The sequence below is a fragment of the Pleurodeles waltl genome, chromosome 5 (assembly GCF_031143425.1).
Source record: "Pleurodeles waltl isolate 20211129_DDA chromosome 5, aPleWal1.hap1.20221129, whole genome shotgun sequence".
Lineage (NCBI taxonomy): Eukaryota > Metazoa > Chordata > Amphibia > Caudata > Salamandridae > Pleurodeles > Pleurodeles waltl.
In genome coordinates, this window is record NC_090444.1 from 815,882,625 (window position 1) to 815,904,596 (window position 21,972).

Consider the following 21,972-nt stretch of genomic DNA (forward strand, 5'->3'; position numbering starts at 1 on the left):
GGGTCATGGAAAGAATTTTGGGAGGCATGGAAGGGGTGAAAGTATATCAGGATGACCTACTTGTCACAGGGACCAATCTAGTGGAACACAATACGAGAATGAGAATGGTCTTAGAGAAGCTACGCAACAATGGTCTGACACTCAAGGCTGAGAAGTGCAAGATAAACATTCCCAACATTGAGTACTTGGGTCATGAAATTTCGGCAAGGGTAATTCGTCCCAAAGACAAGTTTAGTCAATACTATCAAAAATTTACCAAGTCCACAAAATAAGGAAGAACTTATGAAGTTTTTAGGGATGGCGGAGTTTTATAATAAATTTGTCCCATGCTTTGCAGAAAGAACTTATAACATGAGACAGTTATTAAAGAAAAGAGCGGAATTTAAGTGGGATCAGGCATGTGAAAGAGAGTATCAAGACATCAAAGCCAGCCTAGATAAAGCAGCAGATTTAGGAAGTTTTGATGCACGTGATGATATCATTCTGATGACTGACGCTAGCTCAAAAGGGCTTGGTGCGGTTTTATTGCAAAGAAAACAAGGTCAAGTGAGAACGATTCTTTTTGTGTCCAGATGTTTGAAGGAAGCAGAATTCAACTATTCTGTGGTTGAAAAAGAGGCGCTTAGTGTCTTTTGGGCAGTGAGGAAACTGAGGAAATTTTTGTGGGGACATGAATTTCAGATAGTGACGGACCATAAGCCTCTCATAGAGGTAGTTACTAAAAAAGGAATAGAGTTGATTTCTCATAGTGGCACTGCAAGAATTTATTTTTGTGATCTCCTACATGCCTGGCACATTAAATATTCAGGCGGATTGTCTTTCAAGACTTTGTATAAACACAGGAAAAGAAGATGAGATTTTCGAAGGAGGGTGTTTTGCAGACATAGTGGCTGATGAGGAGATAAAAGTTTGTTTAGTTACAGAGGGAGTGATTTCAGAATCAACATGGATGGATGAATTGTCTAAAGATACCACGTTGCAGCTAGTGCTGGATAAGGTCATTAATGGTTGGGGTGTCAAAGAAAAAGTAGATGAAGAATTGTCAGGTTACTGGCAGGTTAAAAATGAATTATCTGTGGTGAAAGGGCTTATAATGAGGCAGTAAGTTGGTTCCCCCAACTAACTTGAGAATGGAACTTGTAAATTGTGCTCACTCTAGTCACATGGGCATATCCAAAACAAAGGAGAGATTAAGGAATGCCTACTGGTGGCCTGCCATGGACATGATGGTAGAAAGGGCAGTGAGGAATTGTCAAGAGTGTGGGTGTTCGGATAAAGTATTGAAGTGTAGGATTCAACCCATGGTCATGTGTGAAGAGTCCTCCGGTCCCTGGGTTGATATAGCTTTGGACATTTTAGGTCCAATAAGACTGAATTCTACTGACCGATATATATTAGTCTGCATTGATATGTTTTCACGTTGGCCAGAAGTCAGATTCGTGAATTCTGTTGAATCAAAGGACATCATTAATTTTTTAGATGATCTATTTGAAAGAGAGGGTTTCCCCTGTACTTTGTTAACTGACAATGGAGTGCAGTTTGTTTCTGAAGCAACAGAGTCCTTCTTGAAAGAAAGAAATGTAGTACATAAGAGAACAGCTCTTTATCACCCTGAGTCCAATGGAGTTGTTGAACGCTTTATTAAGGTGTTGAAGCAATGCATGCAATTAGCGCTAGTTAATGGTGTTGAGTGGGAGGGTGATGTGAAGAAAAAAGTTCGAGAATATCGTTTAACGCCACACTCCACCACAGGGGTCACTCCTTTTCAATTGTTTAAGAGTAGGGCACCTTACAGTGAGATGGAACCTAGTTGGGTAACGGAGAAAAGAAAGGAAGTCAGTGATCAGGTGGGTAACATTGAAGGTTGGAGAGAGAGAGAGAGAGAGGTGAAAGCGAAAAGAAAGTCGTGGTATGACCAGCGTAAAGCTGTAAAGAGGACAGTGTTGTGTGAAGGTGATTATGTTAAAATAAAGTCCCCTAGAAAGGAAGGGAAATCATCTAAATTTAAAGGTCCTTTTAAAGTCATAAAATTGTTCAAGAATGCTGTGAAAACGGAAGATCACAGGATTTGGAACTTGAATAGAGTGGCCAAATGTTTGAGGCCTGTTGTAGGTCACACAGATGTTACTGCTCGAGAGGCTCAAAATGCTTTAAGTGTTCCTAGCATACGAGATCCAACTGAGACTCGACCGAAGAGAAATGCATCAACACCGTTATGGTTCAAAGACTATGTAATGTGAACATTGAGCTTTGCACTTTCTTCATGGATTTTGTGATGCTAACTTCAGGCGGGTTGTGTCGGATTGCATGTAACATAATGTACGTATTGCTCAAGTGTTATTAATATTTAGGTGTTGTTAATGTGTAGTTCCGTTAATACGCTGTTTATGTATTTATTTATTTATTTCTTTTCGAGTTGATATGAGGAAGATGGTGTGGTATCCTCTATGTGGGTTCCTCTGGCATGAGCATAAGAATGTGAAAGTCAGAACGAGCGTAAGAATAGGGAGAATGTGGAATGTTGGTAAATGGAATGTGGGAGGCGTGAGTGAAGAGGCCGTTGAGACGGAGAGAGAGAGATGGCATGAAGAGATAAGGACGTGGTTGGTGTAGGACTTGTTATACGACCTATTTCAGAATAAACCTGCTTTCATTCAACCTCCTCGAGTGTCTTACCCTGCTGGTCATTCTTACAAGAGCATTTCTATTACTACAGATCTGAGGCGTTTCTGTCTTCTGAACTGGGTGGCTAAAAATAATAGCTATCCCATATTACTATGTGGAAAGTCAAATGTTTATTGTGAGTGTAATAAGCATCTCGAGATGTTACTTTCCGGATGGGTTCAACCTCACATAGGAACGCTATACTATTACTTGCTCAAAACAATAAACTTATTCATAGCCATATACTTTGCTCTAAACCTAAGTTGAATACGGGGCACAGATTGTCAAGCTGTTGTTCATGAACCACTCATTTTCTTTTTAAACAGCCATTCGGATTGACAACACTAAAGGACTTCTGTTTTGGACTATAGTTTTTCACCCTTAACCCTTCCTCCTCTGCACCTGTGCTATGTGGTTTCATGCTGACTTTGTGTCGTCCTGGGTCAAGCGGCCCTTTCGTTTTGTGGGAAAGGCTGATCCAATGCACTTCCCTTGTGTTATAACAGGAAGCCTGGTATGCCTCACACTATGGGAATAATGAACTTCATGAGCAACACTATTGCAAATGTCTGCCAGGAAGGAGATCAATATTATGCCTAAGAGATCGTGGCACCAGTTGCAATGTGAACGTTGCACTTGATGTGCACATATTATGGTCAACTCTAAAAGACTGTGACATTACATCCCAGGGCCTTCCATTTCCAGAGTACATTGTCTTGAAGGCTTCACTGCTTCCCAGTTTCATTTCTGGCATTTATCTCTAGAGTAGGGTGAGGAGAATTCTCAGCGGCACCGTACCAAAATCCTTCACCTTCTGGGGTTCCAGTAAGTATGCTTTATCTATCTCAGCCACTTGCTCAAATGCTGTTGTGCTACCCACATAGATTTTGTAGGAAGCGTAGGCTAATGTGTGATTGGTCCCAGAAAGTAGAACTTTGCACTGATAACTTAAGTGCCTTTATTATCTAGAAAATCTTCTGCCAGCCTCATCTTTGTGCTTGAATTTGAGATGAAGTCAGAGCAAAGGCCACCCACTATGAAGTGTTGCGTACTCCAAGTTTTGAACTCAAAGTTGAAGACACGTTCCTGCCAAATAATAGACTTGCTGTCCTGCAGTGTCAGCTGATGACTGTGGCAACTGCTAGGGCATAAAGGTTAATTATTCTTATAGCAGTAAATGTGTTTGCTTCTATAACTATAAAGTGTCCCAATCAACTCAGCAGTAGAAATGTAATTCTGCAGCTTATTGTGAGTACGTCATAAATTAACATAATTTTACCTTGATCTTCTTATACGTTAAATTCAGCACATGTTCAGTTGTATATCGTTACACACCTGAGCTTAAAAAAAGCCCCAAGCATCTCAGCCAATCCAGGCATTGCTCTCATGCTGCTTATAATAATAAACAGCAACAGAGCCATTCCAGGATTTGCTGGGGCAGGCAAACAGATTGCTTTGTAGAATTATGAGGCCCTGTCACTCCATGGTAGCGCTGAATGTGGAAACATGAACTAGGCAGGTTAGGCTAGCCATATCAAAACAACGGCCAATCTGAAATCTTCTGTTCAGTTACCACAGCCGGTCGTCCAGCAGATAGAGCTCCATAGCCCAGCCCCATAAGGAAGAACATTGAATGGCAGTACAGGAAGGATAGGGAAAAATAATGTGCTTGGGATGTAGTGTCTTGCAGTGGCAGATCAGTTCCCGATCGTTGGCATATTCTGGCTACAAGGATTCTGAGATCTGACTCCCAAACACATTTTGAACCTATAAATTGCTGCCTGTTATTGTAGTCAGAATGTGGGTCTTGCAGTATTTCCAGGTACTAGTCTCAGAAGACAGAATGACCATTAAAGCCTGATGCTACAACCCTTGGGTGCCCAGGACGAGCTGGTCTCGCTCTCTGCAACGGTTGCCCGATGCAGAGAACGAGGCCAGCTCGTCCTGCTATGGGCCCCTGTGGGGAGGGATAGCGCTCCCCCCAATTGCCAAACACCCCCCTCCACTGGGCAGGGATGGAAGAGGAATCCCTTCCACACCCACCTCCCAGCCCCCTCTGGCGTCTGATGCTGTCAGAGTGCAATTGCTCAGGGTACCTAGGGTTCTTGATGAACCTACAATCCTTATATATTCCCGCAACTAGAAGAGTCCAACAGACGTAACAGTATATTGCTTTTAAAAATCTGACATCGCAGGAAAAAGTTAGAGTAAAATGTTGAGAAAATGGCTGTTTTTTTTTTTTTTACCTCAATTTCAATATTTTTTTTATTTCAGCTGTTCTTTTCTGTAGGAAAACCTTGTAGGATCTACACAGATTACCCCTTGCTGAATTTAGAATTTTGTCTTCTTTTCAGAAATGTTCAGCATTCTGGGATCCAGCATTGGTTTCCCACGCATTTCTGTCACTAACTGGAAAGAGGCTGAAAGCACAATAAATAGTAAAAGTGGGGTATGTCCCAGTAAAATGCCAAAATTGTGTTGAAAAATTGGGTTTTTGATTCACGTCTTCCTGTACCTGAAAGCTGGGAAGCTGGTGATTTTAGCACCGCAAACCCTTTGTTGATGCCATTTTCAGGGGAAAAAACAGAAGCCTTCTGCAGCCCTTTTTTCCCATTTCTTAAAAAAAAAAAAAGGAAAAAAAGAACATTTGCTGTATTTTGTCTAATTTCTTGGTCTCTTCAGGGGAACTCACAAACTCTGGATACCCCTAGAATGTTGGGGAAAAAAAGGATACAAAGTTGGTGTGGGTAGCTTATGTGGACAAAAAGTTATGAGGGCCTAAGCGCGAACTGCACCAAATAGCAAAAAAAGGCGTAGCACCTGAGCGGGAAAAGGCCTGGCAGCGAAGGGGTTAAGTAGAGAACTGGTCATTAGCAAAATAATTATCTCTCTCTGGTGGCTTTTACTAACTTTACAATGGAAAAAGAGTTGACCTTGTGTTTTCTAAATTGAAACAATTTTATTTTGAATAGCCCAATCTGATGATTACTATATTGCTTGATTTCATAATAATAGAAAATGTAGTAGTATGCCACGTGCAACACTTCCAATTTGAAGCAGAAAAGAACCGTACATTTTGATGATCGGCAAAAGATAGACCTATTCATTTTGTAATGCGTGTGATTACCAAGAAATCTCTTTCTTGACAGGCAGATATATAAATAACTTAAAAGTATAAAAAAAAGTTTTAGCTCATCTGAGAAAAGCGACAGCTGCCATATGCATTTGACTATGTCCCCTAGGAGTGTTTGTATCATGCGGTGGATTGTTGCCCAGACTAGAAAAAACTAAAGCGCTACGCGGCTACATTGCTTGTGTTGCCACAGGGAATACAAGCACCAGCTGTACTAATCAGACACCCTCACCCCCTGCTGGAGCAGGATTGGCAATTTATGATCTATATTCAGAATGTGTAGCTGTGATAGGAGCACCAAGTCTATTCCCAGACGTTAAGCTCAAAGTAAATAGTCTAGTGCAATTCAATTATTATCTCTAAAAGAAGAGAAACTTTTGTCTTTTTATTGGTTCCACTAACTTTTCTTGTTTCATTTGTGCACTCACAGAGGCGAAATGGTGAGGATATCCCTGTGGCCCAGACAAAGAATATCAACCACAGAAGGTTTGCAGCTTCATTTCGATTGCGGGAAGTCAGTCCACCCGACCAGGACTTGTATCGCTGTGTGACACAGTCGGAAAGAGGTTCTGGAGTGTCAAATTTTGCTCAGCTGATAGTCCGAGGTAACATTTTATCCTTTTCTCGTTGCCTCAATTTTTGTCATTATAATATTAGTAAACGTTGATGCCGTCTTCCAAATTCTTTTGTGACTATAGCAGTGAACAGTATTGATGGTCTTGGCGTATGAAATGGAAAAAAATACTAGAATACACGTCTGAGTCATAGTTTCTATAAAAGAAATTCATGTTATAAATACTTCCTAGAAGGCTAGGATTGGGTTAATCCACTACGTAGTCTGTATCAGACCTCGTTTTGGGGAAGGACGGCACAGGGCAGATACAGCTGATGGGCCCCAACGGTGGTAGTTAAGGCCATTTGCCACCGGTGTCCTGGGGTCCATCCTACTTTGGCTCCATAAACTGCTCCAAGTTACACCCCTTTCCACACACTTAACTTTCAGAGCAGCGGGGCAAAAGCTCAGAACTCAAAAATCAACCAGTAGACACAATAACTTAATGTCCAATCCACTCCTTGCCTGTAGGCAAGTGCTTTGATCACATAACAGAACTAAGTACTACAGAATTCAGTTATAGTAAGCGAATATGGGACTGAATCCCTTGTGCTCTTCAGAAGGCGCTACACGCTCATATATCCTCTTCTCTCCTGGGTACCCACAGGAGCCGCAGTCCCCAGTTTCAGGTGTCTTACATGTGAATTAGTTACTGGGCCACACTGTACCACTGTGCGCCTCAAGGGGCTTAGAAGCACAACTCAGTTACTTGTATTACTCCCTGGTTTACTTTTGGCAGACAGTTTGAAGTCCTTGTGTTTGACCTCCTTGCAGCATGTATTAGTGCTGTTGCTTCAATTATGGCTGAAGCCTTGCAGTGCCTGCGTGCTGCGTGTTACAGGTGAGATGGCGAGACGGACACATCCTGCACATTCATTCCTCGTGTGATTCTGTCTCTGGTGCCAATGTTACTTGGTTAATCAGACTCACAGCTGTGATTTATCTTTTTGGTTTTCTGGTGGTGGAAGCCCTTGTTCATTTTTGCAGTGGCTGACAGCGGACAGGGCCTTGATTGATTTGGTGCTGTCTTTGGGACATTTCTCAGGTCGGAATCACTCAGAGATTGGGGGTCCAGTGATTCTGTCTGCTTTCTCTGGGCGCTCCATGCACTGGACGCACTTGAGCCTCTCTTCAGTCTTTGTGAGTTTTTCTTCTTTGACATTGCCTCCTCCTGCATGGTAAGGCAAACTCCTTCCATCTCTCAGCAGCCACCAGGCAGACCTCACCTGTGGGAGGCTGGACAACAGGCAGGCATCAGTCCTGGTTAAACAGAAGCTCTTTCAGTGCTCCGTGGAGTGGAGTGGAGTGAGATGATATGGATTCCACTTTGACACGTTTTCCAGAGAGGTAGTGTGGATCCACTGTCTCATACATCAGGACTAGATCAGGTTGATTCTCTTTTCTAGTGTCCTTCTCAGGCTGCTCTTCAAAGATTTTATGTAAAGAAATTACAGCTGATGGTGCTGGGGCTATCTCCAAGCATGAACACCGGTCACAATGAAACGTGAATTTTCTATAGATGGTTGTCATCAGCATTTTAAAAGTGTTAATCAAGGGCACACAAAAAGGGAGGGACTGACCTAGAAACCTCCTCCCACCCGTGCAACTTTAAAGACAGTCAGGAAAAAAATAATCAGCAGCCTCTTGCTAACACAATCGCCATGGAATTTGTAAAGGGAGCTCAGTATCTAGCCTCAGCTGTTCAGTGGCCGAATCTCCAACCTCTCATCTCCAGAACGGAGGCAGTACAGTTCCACTGTCTGAGGAAGCTGTCCTCGTCCTCCATTTTATGCAGTGCTGAACCGGGCACCCTTAATGGATCCCACTGGACTTCAGGACTCAGACTCGAACACCTAGAGTACTCGTATCACAAACATACTATCTGTATACTCTATATGTGCTTGACATACACATAGGATGTCAGCAGAAGGTTCTGGGTAACACAGCAGTAGAACTGTACACAGGAAGAGTCAGTAGGCCTCACTCACTGACACATGAAAATGATGTCACACTATAAATCACAAAACACTGTATGCTGTTACCTCCACTTTTTGTGCAACACCTTGCACAGGGACAGTAGTCCTCTTTCCAGAACGAGTGTACACTTTATGCACACCTCCAAGTCACACAATAGGTATTTGACCTTGAATTGTCAGGGCAGACCTAGGCCTCTAGGCACATGCTAGTTTAATGTGACATTCAATAATTCAGGATTCCAGACTGACATGCAGTCAGGCCCTGGGAGTAGGTGGTACATACCCATCCACCATGCAAAGAGCATTTGTCTCTTAAGAGATTAATCAAATATGTAATTCTGCCAGATGAGCAGTGGTTATCTTATTGCTGGATTTTGTTAGTGTTGCTCCAGTATGTAGTGGGACAGCTAGAGCAGAACATTCCTCAACAAACCTTGCACCCTTTGTAAAACTCTTTCTACCTAGAGAATTCTCTTTCCATTTATTTTAGTAAAATTGAAAATATGTGAAAGATAGACACTGGCAATCCGGGACATCGTTATGTCTGCACACTCTATTACGTCATTTACCTTAAAACTTTTCTTAAGTTGACCCCGTCCCCTTTTACTTGTTTATGTCCCAGACAAGCTATCTGGCCAATGTCTTGAACCCATTCTTCCACCTTGGAAGGTGCAGGCTTATCATTTGGACCATCCACATTTCTCATTGGCTTGTTCTGCAGACTATGAAATGTACTTCTTAAGCTCCACTTTTCATGACGACTGTAACTTACCTTCCTGCATTATAAAGTAAAAATAGAATAACCTTTGACGCAGGAGTCAAGTGCCCGATGAGGCATATATGGCTTTATCATTAGTACATCTCGGCAAATTTCAGCCAGACAGAATGCGTTTTTGTGGAGGGGAGACAGCCTCTTACAGACTATTGTTCAACTGGTCAAAATCCCTGGTGTAAAGAAAATACAAGCGGTCACTGTATTAAAGCCATTTTTCCAGGTACAAGATAATGAGGAGAACTAACTCAAAATTCGCAACCAAAGTAGTATCAATTTTTCATGTTAAATAAGCCTCCTTTGTGCCAGTGTGTTTTCAAAAACTGAAAGTGTTGGCAGAAAGAAGATTAAACATACTAGACTAGTGGTTCTCAACCTGTGTCCCGGGACCCCTGGGGGTCAGTGAAGCCTATGCAGGTGATTCATGACGTATTAAAAAATTAAATAACATTAACAGATTAATAAAGTGCATGTAATTAAAGAAGCAACATATACAATTGGAAGATGTAAAATATTCTGTCAATATAAAGGAATTTGTAAATGGAGGATGAAAGTAAGTTAATATCCTCAGATGGATTCCTGGGACCAGTGCAAGTGCTTCAATCGGAATATAGTATGGACGATGAGTGGCCTCAAATGAATTTTGAAAAACTTCAACCTTCATGGTAGAGTGTTGATTTGTTTATGAATTAAATAAAATATTTAATAATTTCCGTATTCATTTGATGAATGCATGTTTCAGTATTTTTGTGTGTTGTATTGCAGTGGAAATCCTTGGAACTGCTTGCACCGGGGTCTTAAGCTTTCAGACACAGTGGGGATCCCTGAATTCCCTTAATGATTCATTGGGTGTCCCCAGCCTTCAGTAGTGATAAAGTGGAGATCCACTTAAGTCAATGGGTTAATGCCCGCTGCACTAGACTATAGGGGAGCAATCTTTTTTGTATTTACAAGTTACAGAGTTATATGGAACCTACCCTTTCTGTTTAGTCACCAGATTTAATTCACATTTTGCTGGACCAGATATTTTTGCTAAACTTTCAGCTTAGTACCCTTTACCGTTGCTAACCAGTAATAAAGTAGCTGTGTTCCCCTTTTGGCTTTGGCATCGAAATTGGCATACTCCTAATTGTATATTTAACTTGTCTATAAGTCCCTATTTTATGTTACAAATTTTACTCAGGGGACGGTAACTTAAATGCATCTAGTAGACTGCAGAACATATTATTTCATCCTCTTTAGTGGCAGTGCAAACATGGCTTCAGGCTTAGTATTGTAGCCTGACTGTAACATTGCAAAACATTCACTCTGACCTGACAAAGTAAACCCCTTTTAGTAGGTAAAAAAACGTCCTTTTAAATATTAATATGTCACCACTTTGTAGGCCTTGTAGCCCACATGGCAGGGTGCATGATATTCAAATGTAGTACATTGGAAAATTAATATTACCATGTTCCCAAATTGACAAGGCCCTAAAAGCTATTTTTAATGTTTTAGACCTAGCTGTCCTATGTAGAAAATCAGAGTACATATTAAAATACTAATGGTGTAAATCAGTAATTGGACTAACTAGAAAACTAATTAAATAACTATTTGTAATAGCTATTCTAATTAAATAGAGAGTGTCGATGTTTAATAAATAGGTAATGAAAAGTAGCTTTTAGAAAGCTACAATTTCCCTGCCTGATGTCCCAAGAGGGTAATTTCTATTGGTTCACCTGCTTCTCCCGCCAATGGTTACCCTTGGATAGATGTGAAAAGGGTGTGATATGCCTCCCAGGAGCAAAACACCAAGCTGACCGGAATGGGCAGAGGTGTAACCACTGCGAACTCAACAGAATATGCATGGTGCTGCTGAGGGCATACTTTTCCTACAGTGTGAAATTCTGACAGCACTACTAGGTTCACATACAACAATTGGGACACACTTGAAAGGGATGGAACAGAATGCAAAGAAAATTCTTATATATCCGCTGTCTGATTGCTGAAGAACCCTACTTTTGTCCTACCAGACTTACGTCTCTGGGTTTGTCGTGGGTATGGTACTTTCTCTAAATTGGATTGTTAGTTATGTGAGGACACTACTACCATGGAGCACTCTCCTTACAAGCCCTCGGAGTCCAAGCTTAGTGTGGCTGAAGACTTTCAACACTTAATTATGTCCTGATAAATGGCATTTTGGGCCTGCTTGCTTTAAGGCAAACAGATGCTGCTCAATGTCGGTAGATCAGGGCCCACATAGGTTTGGATGGGCCAGGAACCCTATCCTCTCCAAGCTGGTGACAGACATAAATGTGGCACCTCCAAGCACCCACTTCAGAAAACTTTCAGGACCTGTGAAAGGACCGAAAAGGACTGGACCTGCTGTCTGTGACGTGAGAGGAGCCCTGAAGGACTTTACCCAGAGCAAAGAAGTGGACTCCAGGGGTCAGTTGGCTAAGTGGTTACAAAGAGACAACAAGCTGTGTATGTCCTTTTGCTGGGAGTACTCAGCTGACTAGTGACAACTGAACTTCGACTGGACCCTTCTGTTGGCCTCTGCCTTGAAACCATGTAAATCTCTGAGTGCCTTTCTTGAGGTCCTGGGAGGGTTTAGAAGCATACTTCTCTAGTGGATTGGGACTTAAAAGGCTAAAGTAGAAGGTTGAATGCTTAACCCTCAACTATAAGTGGCCCTTTGTCCTTTTCGGCTCTAATTCAGTCTTTAAAAATTCATATCTCTAATTTCTTATTGAATTTTTGTCAATTTGGTAGCATTTTGTTTGCTAAATTGTACACCCGTTTTTTCTAATTCGGTTTGCGATTTTTATTGTTTTACATTTTGACTTTATTACTGTTTTGGTATTGCACACATTCTTTACACATTGCCCTAAGTTAAGCCTGTCTTCCCTCTCCCATAGATACCATGAGGTTGAGCTCAGGAAATTTAGTGACTGAGTGTTCATCCCAGCAAAGGTTGTGATTACTCCTTAAGGTGGTTAGTCACCCACCCCAAATAATCCAACTTCTTCCAAAAAGACATTAGGAAATTAAAATAGTCAATTGTGGCACATCCACCACAATGAAAAGAGTACCAATTTTCTATTGTCTGATGAATAATGCAAACTATAAATCTGTGCTACTCAGTGGAAGGGAAATGTGTTGAGGTTGAATGAAGATCACATTTAGTAAGGAACACAGTTTAGAAACTAGATACTTACGTGCAACAATATCTTTGCATCGTGGAACTCTTCTGAATTCTCGTAAATCCTCCAAACCCTTGACGTAAATGGGACAGAGAAAAACAGCTAATATTTAAAAATAGCAAAATAAAAAAACAACCACCACATGGCAGAATAACGCAAAGCATGTGAATGTGAATTTATTGTTTAAAATGATTAGCAGAAATAACTAGTTTTTTCTTAGTATTTGTAACCCTTTCCTTTCTATTAGTCTCTTCATCCTTTATTCCTGACATTAAGAATAGCCTGGCCCTATATACTTACCCTTCTTAGGTTGGAACCTAACAGAGAGCACAGCTGTCTGATTTGCAAATTCTTCATGGGGATATTTGAATAGCTTCCATGGTAGTGAATAATGCCCATTGGTTTTGTGTTCTGTAACTCTTTAATGCTTGCTTTCTATTTGCTTTAGGCTAACCGAGTATGTCCTTGTCCCTCCCATGGAGCATAGTCTGTTTACCCCCACTCCTCGTATTCTTCTACGAGTAAATAGGGCTTTAAATTTTGTTCTTATTATATCTGCTGTACATTCTTGGGTACTAGGGTTCTGCTGGACGAATGCTGTACAGTGTTATTTTTTTCTAGCACAAAACAATATATAAATGTCTGTAAAAGTGCTGTGCAAGTATTTCATAATATATCAGAATCAGGAAAGGACTAACAAAACATTTTTTTGTAATTCTGAAGTGTGATGGTAACAAATATTTGAACACGATCAAAACAAATGAATACACTAGTTGATGCCATTCCCACACATTATCGTTTGTGCATTGTATAGTTTTATCAGTAAACAGTATGTGTGTTATGGTCATTTCAATTGAAAATGTCATGGGCTGCCATGCATTCGCCACTCTACAATACACTTCTCCCCTCTATGTAATGCCACTCCGCTCTACGCCACTTCATGCACAGTACTATACACCACTCCAGAAGACTACTCTACTCAACTCCTGGACACTCTACACCACTCCATGATCCCTGCTCTATGCTATTCTACACCACTACACTCAACGCCACTAAGCTCTACTCCACTCTGTGCCACTCCACTGTATGCCACCATATGTACTTCACACTAGGTCACGCTACTTCACGCCTCTCCTCTCCACTCTACTCCATTCCACTCTACTCCATTCCACTCTATCATACTCCACTCTGGCACTCTACTCCACTCTAACACACTACTCCACTCTAGACACTCTGCCGCCTGTATGACACTCTACTCTACTCTGTGACACTCCTCATGGCACTCAGTGTCACTCACCTCTACTGTATTCCACTCTACAACACTCTATGCCACTCCACTTCAAAACACTATGCCACTTTAATCTATGCCACTCAACTTTAGCACTCTATGCCACTTTACTCCACTGTATGCCACTCTATCCTGTCTCTTTACTCCACTCTGACACTGTACTCAACTCCACTCCACACTGCGCCACTCCACGTCCCTTAACTCTGTCACTCCACTCTGGCACTACTCCACACTGACATTTTACTTCACTCTGATACTTTACTCCACTCAATGCTCAAATAGCTACTCTGTTCCACTGTACACCACTATACTCTTAGACACTGTACTACACACTACGCACTCCACAAACTCTATACTACTCCACAAACTCTATGGCCCTTCACTCTACTTCTTAACTCTGTGTCCAGTAACTCTATGCCACTCCAAAGCCCTCCACTTTACACCCTTAAACTCTATTCCATTCTATGCCCAGCCACTCTACACCATTCCATTCCTTCCACCCTACTGCACTTCGTGGCACATCACTCTAAACCACTCCACTTTAAGGCACTCCACGCCACTCTAAGCCACTGCATGTTACTCTTCTCTAAGCCACTTCATTCCACACCACTGCACGCTCCTCAGACACCACTAGCTTTTAGCCATGCTGATGTAGAGCACGGTCAAAACACTTTGGCAAAGCCAATAGCTCTTACATAGGTGAGGACTAATGGCTTTTCCAATGCTTGTTTTCAGGGGGTCACCGTTTGCCTGAAAGACATGCATTTATAGACCTGTCCATTTGTTTATTTAGTCAGTAGTAGTATTTTGAGAGACCTAAGGAATTCTCCACCAGATCCAGTTTCTCTTGCTGGACTGTATATGACGTTAAGGCTCCGATGCATTCCGTTATATCTTCTTTTTTCCTTAGCAATGCGAGGCTCAGAATTATTATATTTTGAGCCTTGCACTGATTATTTTTAGGTCTGCCAACCTTGCTATCGCATTCTAATTAGGAGCTCACCTCACATTAATAATTCCCCAAATTGTTTGTTTTTCGCTTACAAATGTGAACTTCCAACCCTCAGGGTCCAACTGCTTACTCTTTGATCATTCACATGGTTTTGACTCTTCAAGCTTCAAATTATAATGCCCCAAAGCCTTGCTTAACAATAGTTTTAGCCTACAGTGCCATTTAACTTTTGCGGGGCTCTAAGAAACCCGTTAGGTCCCAGGCATAGACTTCCTGCTGAGATGTTGACTAAAGAGCAAATGAGTGTTGCTAAAACAATAATTTTATGAATGTCTGGATTTCTTTCCACCTTCGCCATTACTTCCCAAGAAAAGACGATAGTTCCCTACTGCTCTATTTCAGAAGGCCTCATAAGTCTTCTGTGTCTTCTCTCTTAAGTGATACTGGGTAGACCATCTCCTATGGCTGATGTCATCCTATATGGATCCGACAAATCACTCTTCCAGGTTCTTCACTTTTCTGCACACAGGGAGATAGGCTTAAATAAGCAAGTCAAAACTTTTTTCCCTCCTCAGAAACCCTACATTGCCACTAAACCTTTGTTATGCCGCTGGGTGGAAAACCGCTTTCTGAGACTGCACCCACCTCTGGCCTCCTTTGTGTTGGATTTCTACTGCACAGCTCATGGGCAGATCACAGCTTTTGAATGAAGATGGCTCGTCATTTTTTTATCTTCTTGCTGTCATTCAGTGTGGAGGTGCGAGTTATTTGACCCACATTGTAAAGTGTCAGTGACCACAGAAAGCGTATTGGAATTAGCCAGTAGTTTGATATTTCCTCAGTGGAAGCAGTTCCCATGAAGGGAAGACGGGGCTACTGGATTATGTGGATGGCCCCAGTACTTATACTATAAATCAGTGTGCAGGTCCAGGCTCCTCCCTGTCCTGAAAATGTCTATTTAACAATTTAAAGTAAACATACTTTGCTATCATAATGTGCCTTTTGGTGGAGTTTATGAATATTCTCTATACATTTTGGGATCGTAAAGACTGCACCAGACAGATGTGTGTTTGACAGCAGCAGTCTTTTCAAAGTGTATGTACACAGTTTTTCTATAATTTGGGATTTTCATTTCTTGTTTGAAGGATGTTAATATGTGTTAGAAATGGGGTCTCTATATGGCAGTCGGTTTGCACCCTGTCCAAGTAGGGACCCTCATTCTAGTCAGAATAAGGGCGATACTGAGCTCAGATAACACCTGCTCATCCCCCATGGTAGCTTGGCATGAGCGGTCAGGCTTATCTCAAACGCAATGTGTAAAGCATTTGCACATAATACACAGTAATACAGTGAAAACACTTAAAAAAGGATACCACACCAGTTTTCGAAAAATAGCCAATATTTATCTGTGTAAAACAAGACCAAAACGAGAAAAATCTGACATACTGTGATAAAGATAAGAAATTTGAATAATGTAAAAATACAGTTCCTTGAAGTCAGTAGCTCCGTCTGGGGCTATTTTGGCATCGTGAACAACAAATGCAACAGTTCAGGCCGGCTGCAGTGTTGCAGGACCCGCAAACAGTACCTTGGAAATGTAGGGTGTCGTGATCCTTGAAATGAGATCCACAGTGTGGCGTCGGTTCCGCAGTTTGTGCGGGGGTCTTCAGGCCCTTTAAGTCACACGCGTTGCAGATTGAACTCTGGGCTGATGACAAAATCAGGAGCGCTGGTGTGGATGGCGTTGGGGCTGCTGTGCAAAACGGGATGATGCGACGTGCGGTGCCCACAGGTCACCTTGCAGGTAGCGGATCGTTGACAGCATCCTGCGGCGCCGGTGAGACCAGGGCTGCGGTGTGAAGTGGTGTAACGTGCGGTGTGTCCAGGTCATGGTAAAGGCAGCGGTGTCATCATTGCTGAAGCGCTGTTGTCAGTAGACCTAAGGTGGCAGTGCAGGATGGGCTCCCTGCTGCACCCACAGGTCGCGGTGCACAGTGGCGTCTGTTGACAACATTGGAGTCCATGGTGCTGGCGTCAGTGGACCGGGGCTGCGGTGCAGTGTGGGACAGTGCATCATGTACCTCACGAGGGGTGTCCTTACTCCACAGTGCAGGCAACGGTGTCACCATGGAGCAGTGTCGGCAGGGATGCCAAGGCTGCGCTGTGAGCACGGTGATGCGGGGTTCACAGGTCATGTGTAAGCAGAGGCTCGGTGACCGCTTCAGTTGGTGTTTTTGGTGGGACCAGGGTTGTGGTGCAACGTGGAGCACGGATCCGTGTGGCGTCGTCAGGTCACGGTGCAGTCAGCCATCTCGCTGACGTGTCTCAGTGGTTTTTCTTCTGTTGCAGCACAAAACACACAGTTCCCAGTGCTGTAGGCAGATGAAGCTGAAGTCTTTGATATCGCTGAGGTTTCGAACAAGAGTCAAGCTCTACTCCAAGCCCTTGGAGAAATTTCACAAGCAGGATAGGCAGCAAAGTCCAGTCTTTGTCTTCTTTAAGGCTTAAGCAGCAACTGGAGGCCAACCTAGCAAAGCAGAGGTTCCTCTTGATCCAGAAGTGTTCTAAAAGTCTGGGGTTTTGGTCCATTACTTATATCTAATTCTGGCTTTGATGTAGGCAAACTTCAAAGAAAGTCTCTGTTGTTTACGTGATCCTGCCTTGCCCAGGTCTGGTCGCAGACACACACGGGGGGGGGGTCACAGACTGCAGTATGCAAGGGACGGCACAGCCCTTTCAGGTGTAAGTGACCACTACTCTGTCCACTCCAGCCCAAATGGCCCATCAAGATCTCCAGGCTACACCCCAGCTCCCTTTGTGTCGCTGTCTAGAGGAGAGCCACAAACTGCCCACTGTCAGTCTGCCCCAGATGTGGAATATGCAAAAAGGCAGAGGCACAGAATGGGTAAGCAAGAAAATTCACACTTTCTAAAAGTGAAATTTTCAAACTAACAATATAAAAACCAACTTTACCAAAAGCTGTATTTTTAAATTGTGAGTTCAGAGACCCCAAACTCCATATATCTATAGGCTCCCAATGGGAGACTGCACTTGAAATATATTGAAAGGCAGTCCACATGTTAACCTATGATAGAGATCGGTCTTGCAACAGTGAAACCCGAATTTGGCAGCATTTCACTGTCAGTACATATAAAACTCGAGTACATGTCCTACTTTTAATATACACTGCCCTTGGGGCTCTATATGGCCTAACTTAGGGGTTCCTTACATGTACAAAAAGGGAACGTTTGGTCCTGGCAAGTGGGTAGACTTGCCAGGTCGAATTGGCAGTTTAAAACTGCACACACAGACACTGCAGTGGCAGATCTGAGACATGTTTACAGGTTCCTCATGTGGGTGGCACAATCATTGCTGCGTACCCACTAGTGGCATTTGATTTACAGGCCCTGGGCACGCATAGTGCACTTTACTAGGAATTTAAGAGTGAATCAAATATGCCAGTCATGGATAAACCAATCACCAATACAATTTACATAGGCAGCGCTTTCACTTTAGCACTGATCTGCAGTGCGCAGAGAAAATACACAAGCAAACAAATAGGAGGAAGAAGGCGAAAGGTTTGGGGATAACCCTGCAAAAAGGGGCATTTCCAACACAATACAAGTAAATTCCATTAAATATTAAAAGCATTAAATTGTTACCTGATTTTATGTCATACCTGTTTTAGATTGGTTCACCGAAGGAGGGCTAGAAGGCAGTGAATTTGAAGGGAGCAGTGGCAAAGCCAATAGAGCTGGTCATTTAGGCTTATTTGCTACTCACAATAGTTTTAGCCAGTGATGTGCATCGACTGTTGCTAATTGAGTCATTCTGTAGATATGTGCATGTTTTACCACCCATGTGTGAGCCTACAGTGTAACTCTAGTTTTTTTAAATTTTTTTTATTGACTGACCTAAAATGGCGGACATCACTTAAATCGGTAAAAAAGAAGTGAAATATCTAGTATGAAAGAGTGTGTGTTTTTTTTTTTTTTTTAATGGATTTCATGGCAGCAAATACAACTTTAGAACAAGCATTTGCAAAGTAATAGGTCTCACAGTTGCTTGAATTAGAGTTATTGGCGATGTAAACGCATAACTGGACTTTTCTTGCCACATGAATTTGTCAACCCTGCCGCATAATTTGGTCCTCTCTGCCACATAAATCAAGTGGCTGTACATATAACTAAAGCACTTCCATTTACCTACTTCCTCTGTCTACAGCAGAAAATGAAAATATTGCAATTTAGCATCCTAATTTAAATCTGCATGCTAATTGCAATAGAATACTTCTTTCACCGCCCCACCATCAGAGTTGCTGGCTGGCTAACATATTGCTCAAGGGGTATAAATTAAGTTGTGTAAGATGTTAATATTTGAAGTGTTCTAAAAGAGGTAATTCCCTTCACCGAAGTTTTATGAGATGCCACACGGTGGAAGTGATATTTGGTGTCTGTGAATATCAGCAAAGATAGGACAGAGAATCACAACTCACTACAAGATTTACGATCACAAGAAAGGGCTCCTGTAATTTATGCCTAAACCTATGGTTCTGAAGCCTGTGAATTAGACCTATTTGATAATCAAAAAGATTTTTTAAACAAAATACCACTTTTATCAAAATGGGAAGGGTCCAGTTTTGAAAGAAGGTCGAGTGTAAGTATTGGGTGAGACAGAAGGTATAGGACATCCATTGCCATGACCAGATGAAGTGTCTGGGAGGGTGTAGACAGAGGATCAGTGTGAAATGACAAATATGTTATCAGTGAATCAATCCCTGCTGATTGCTTGCCATCATATCATTGCCTAATTCTTTTTCGCCTTTTTGTGGTACTAAACCATCGAAAATTAATTTTTTTTGTAAAATGTCCTCTTGAAATTGCAGACAACAAGGAGAAAATAAACACAGCACTACCCAAAAGGGAGACCGCACAAGGGCAGCAATCATTACAGCCTGCCTATTGTAAGGAAAACACGGAAAGTGGGTGAGGAAAGTCACTGATGCTCGAGTAGGAAGTGAGCTTGACTGCAAACTTTTAACAGGAACAACATGCTTTTACAGACTATTTTTTCGAGTGTTCCTTTTGACTGCTGGCAATTTGCAGTCTAGTGGCGAGGAGGAAGTGAAGATATCCTCATCCTCCCCCAAGGACAGCTCTTCTGTGCCCGTAAAAATGCACGCAAGTGTCCACATGCACAGATGTCTTTTTTCTGCACACACACATTTTTGATTTATATAAACAAAGACCTTCACTTAATAGAAAAAAGAGAGCTACATAATTATCTAAGTATACAAATTAAAATAAGAATGAATTAAATTCAAGGAAAAATATGAACTATGTGAGGAAAGATACACGGACGTAAGCTTTCTTCACGTTCTCCTGGGCAAAAATGTAGGTAACTATCTCAACTGAGGACGCCACTTAACAATACGATTTATAACTGATTTTTCTGGCCTCACCAAGCAATCCCATTACACATCTGCTCACAGCCCAGCCCAGGTCGATGGAGTTTAAGAAACCCAGTCATATACAGCACGTGGAACGGTAGGGCTCGGAGGGTCAAGCCCTGAGGCCCCACCCGTCATTCCTTACTGAAAAAGGGTAATTCCGTGCAGACACACACGTGATCTTTAGAGTTAAGGGATTTCGAGCAGCTGAATTCCTGCAGAACGAGAATGCCCTTACCTTATTACGACTCAGAGAGGTAGCAGTGAGTGGTCCTTCCTTGTGCATGAAACCAGTCATATCGTACTCGCAATTAGAAATTTTGTAACAAGTAAACAAAATGTTTTTAGATTGGGCAGTAGTCTATTTATGTTGGTTACTGGCTAATGTGACGGTCTCAGGAGCGGAGGATGCTGCATTTCATTAGACTGTGAAAAGTTATTGAAAGCCATCGACCGCTCATGGCCTATAACTCTTCTCGGACTCAGGCACAATCTTCAAAAACGAGTAAAATCCATTAATGTTGCGTATTTGCAAAAACAAGTAGAACATAGTTACTGTTCCTGTGCAGTAGAACTTATTTGGAATACCGCTTTCCTATGAATGTCCTTTTAAGGCTTCTCAGCTATTTTTAACCAGGACTGTTTAAATCCTGTTTTCAGCTTGCACTGTGACAATATGTGGCCTCATCTCTACTCTTGCACGGAGACTTCTGGTTAAAACTCAAAATGGCAGCAGCCCTGCAGTCTCAAAGAGAGATCTCTCGCAAACACTGTTTCTGTAGTTTCACATGTGGTAATCTTGTACTTTTTCTTTAAACTTAGCTATGAATTCCTGTTTGTTCCAATGTAAATAGGTGGCAGCAAGTCTATGCTGACGGCTTGATTAGATTTGTGGCTCTAGGTTTTCCCTTCACATCATGCTAAACAGTGTTTTTATCACAAGCAATAACTAGCAGTGGTGCAGGAAGGACGGCAGCAATAACGGGAGGGAGGGGGTGTGAGATTGCTAGAGATGGCCAACAAAAAGGATCAATCAGTGAAGTCTGCTGGGAGGAGGGGCCATCACAGCTGTAAAAGAAGAAAGCATGAACGTAGTGTGATGGTCAACAAAGATGTTTTCTTAGTGAAATAACCTGGGAGGAAACTAAGCAAAGAAAGGAGTGGCATTTAGACAAAAAAGTAAGCATTTAAGGAGAGCACAACAAAGAAAGAATGGCAAGAGTGGGCGTGGTTAAAGCCCATAGACTCAATACCAACATATCTTAAAGACAGCGCTGCATGGTGCCTAGGCTCGACCTAAAAATTGTAAATGACCGTAGGGGGTGAGGGTGAGGGTGCAGCGTAGTACCATGGGCAGTGAAGGGGAGCAGTACACTAGGAACAGAACAACCCAAAATGAAGGGGTATGTATTTAGCAGTGAAGAGATGCACACAATGAAGAAAGCTACAAAACATATGCACCCTCCTGGAATGCTTAACAAAAAAGAAAAAAGTAGTTCTCTAAAAGTGAGCAGTGGAAAGATAAAAATCAGCTAATCAAAAATATGGTAAAAGGGTTATGCTCCAGAAAGGAACCTTCACAAGAAGATGTAGGAAAGCCACTGAATAAGAAGCAAACAAATGAGTGACTACAAAGCCAAACAACTGAAGCAGCAGGAAGTCTTTTTACATTTACATACTGCCGCTGCCTGCAAAAAAGAATCAAACTTTTCCACTATAAACTCAAGACTATACGTGATTGTTTTGACCCAGTGCATAAAATTTAGATAGCTTAAATATTTTTGTAAAGGTTCTACACACTTAACATCTCTTATGCGGGGCTAACAAAGATGAAGCAGAGATATGGGACACATGCAGTGTAAGAAAGGCAAAATATTTCCGGTTTATTATTTTTTACATCAAAGGAAAGGATGTTATAAAATGACTTAATGAAGCTTAGA

At 42.0% G+C, this 21,972-nt stretch overlaps 1 protein-coding gene across 8 annotated transcripts in view; it reads left to right on the plus strand.

Annotated features, from left to right (window-relative positions):
• The window catches only part of PTPRK (protein tyrosine phosphatase receptor type K), a 1,183,996-nt gene that overhangs the window by 531,794 nt on the left and 630,230 nt on the right, over positions 1 to 21,972 (plus strand). For all 8 annotated transcript variants that reach the window (XM_069234833.1, XM_069234830.1, XM_069234832.1 and 5 more), the window contains exon 6: positions 6,228 to 6,402. In XM_069234833.1, the coding sequence (XP_069090934.1) occupies positions 6,228 to 6,402 (175 nt within the window). The remainder of the gene's footprint in view (positions 1 to 6,227; positions 6,403 to 21,972) is intronic.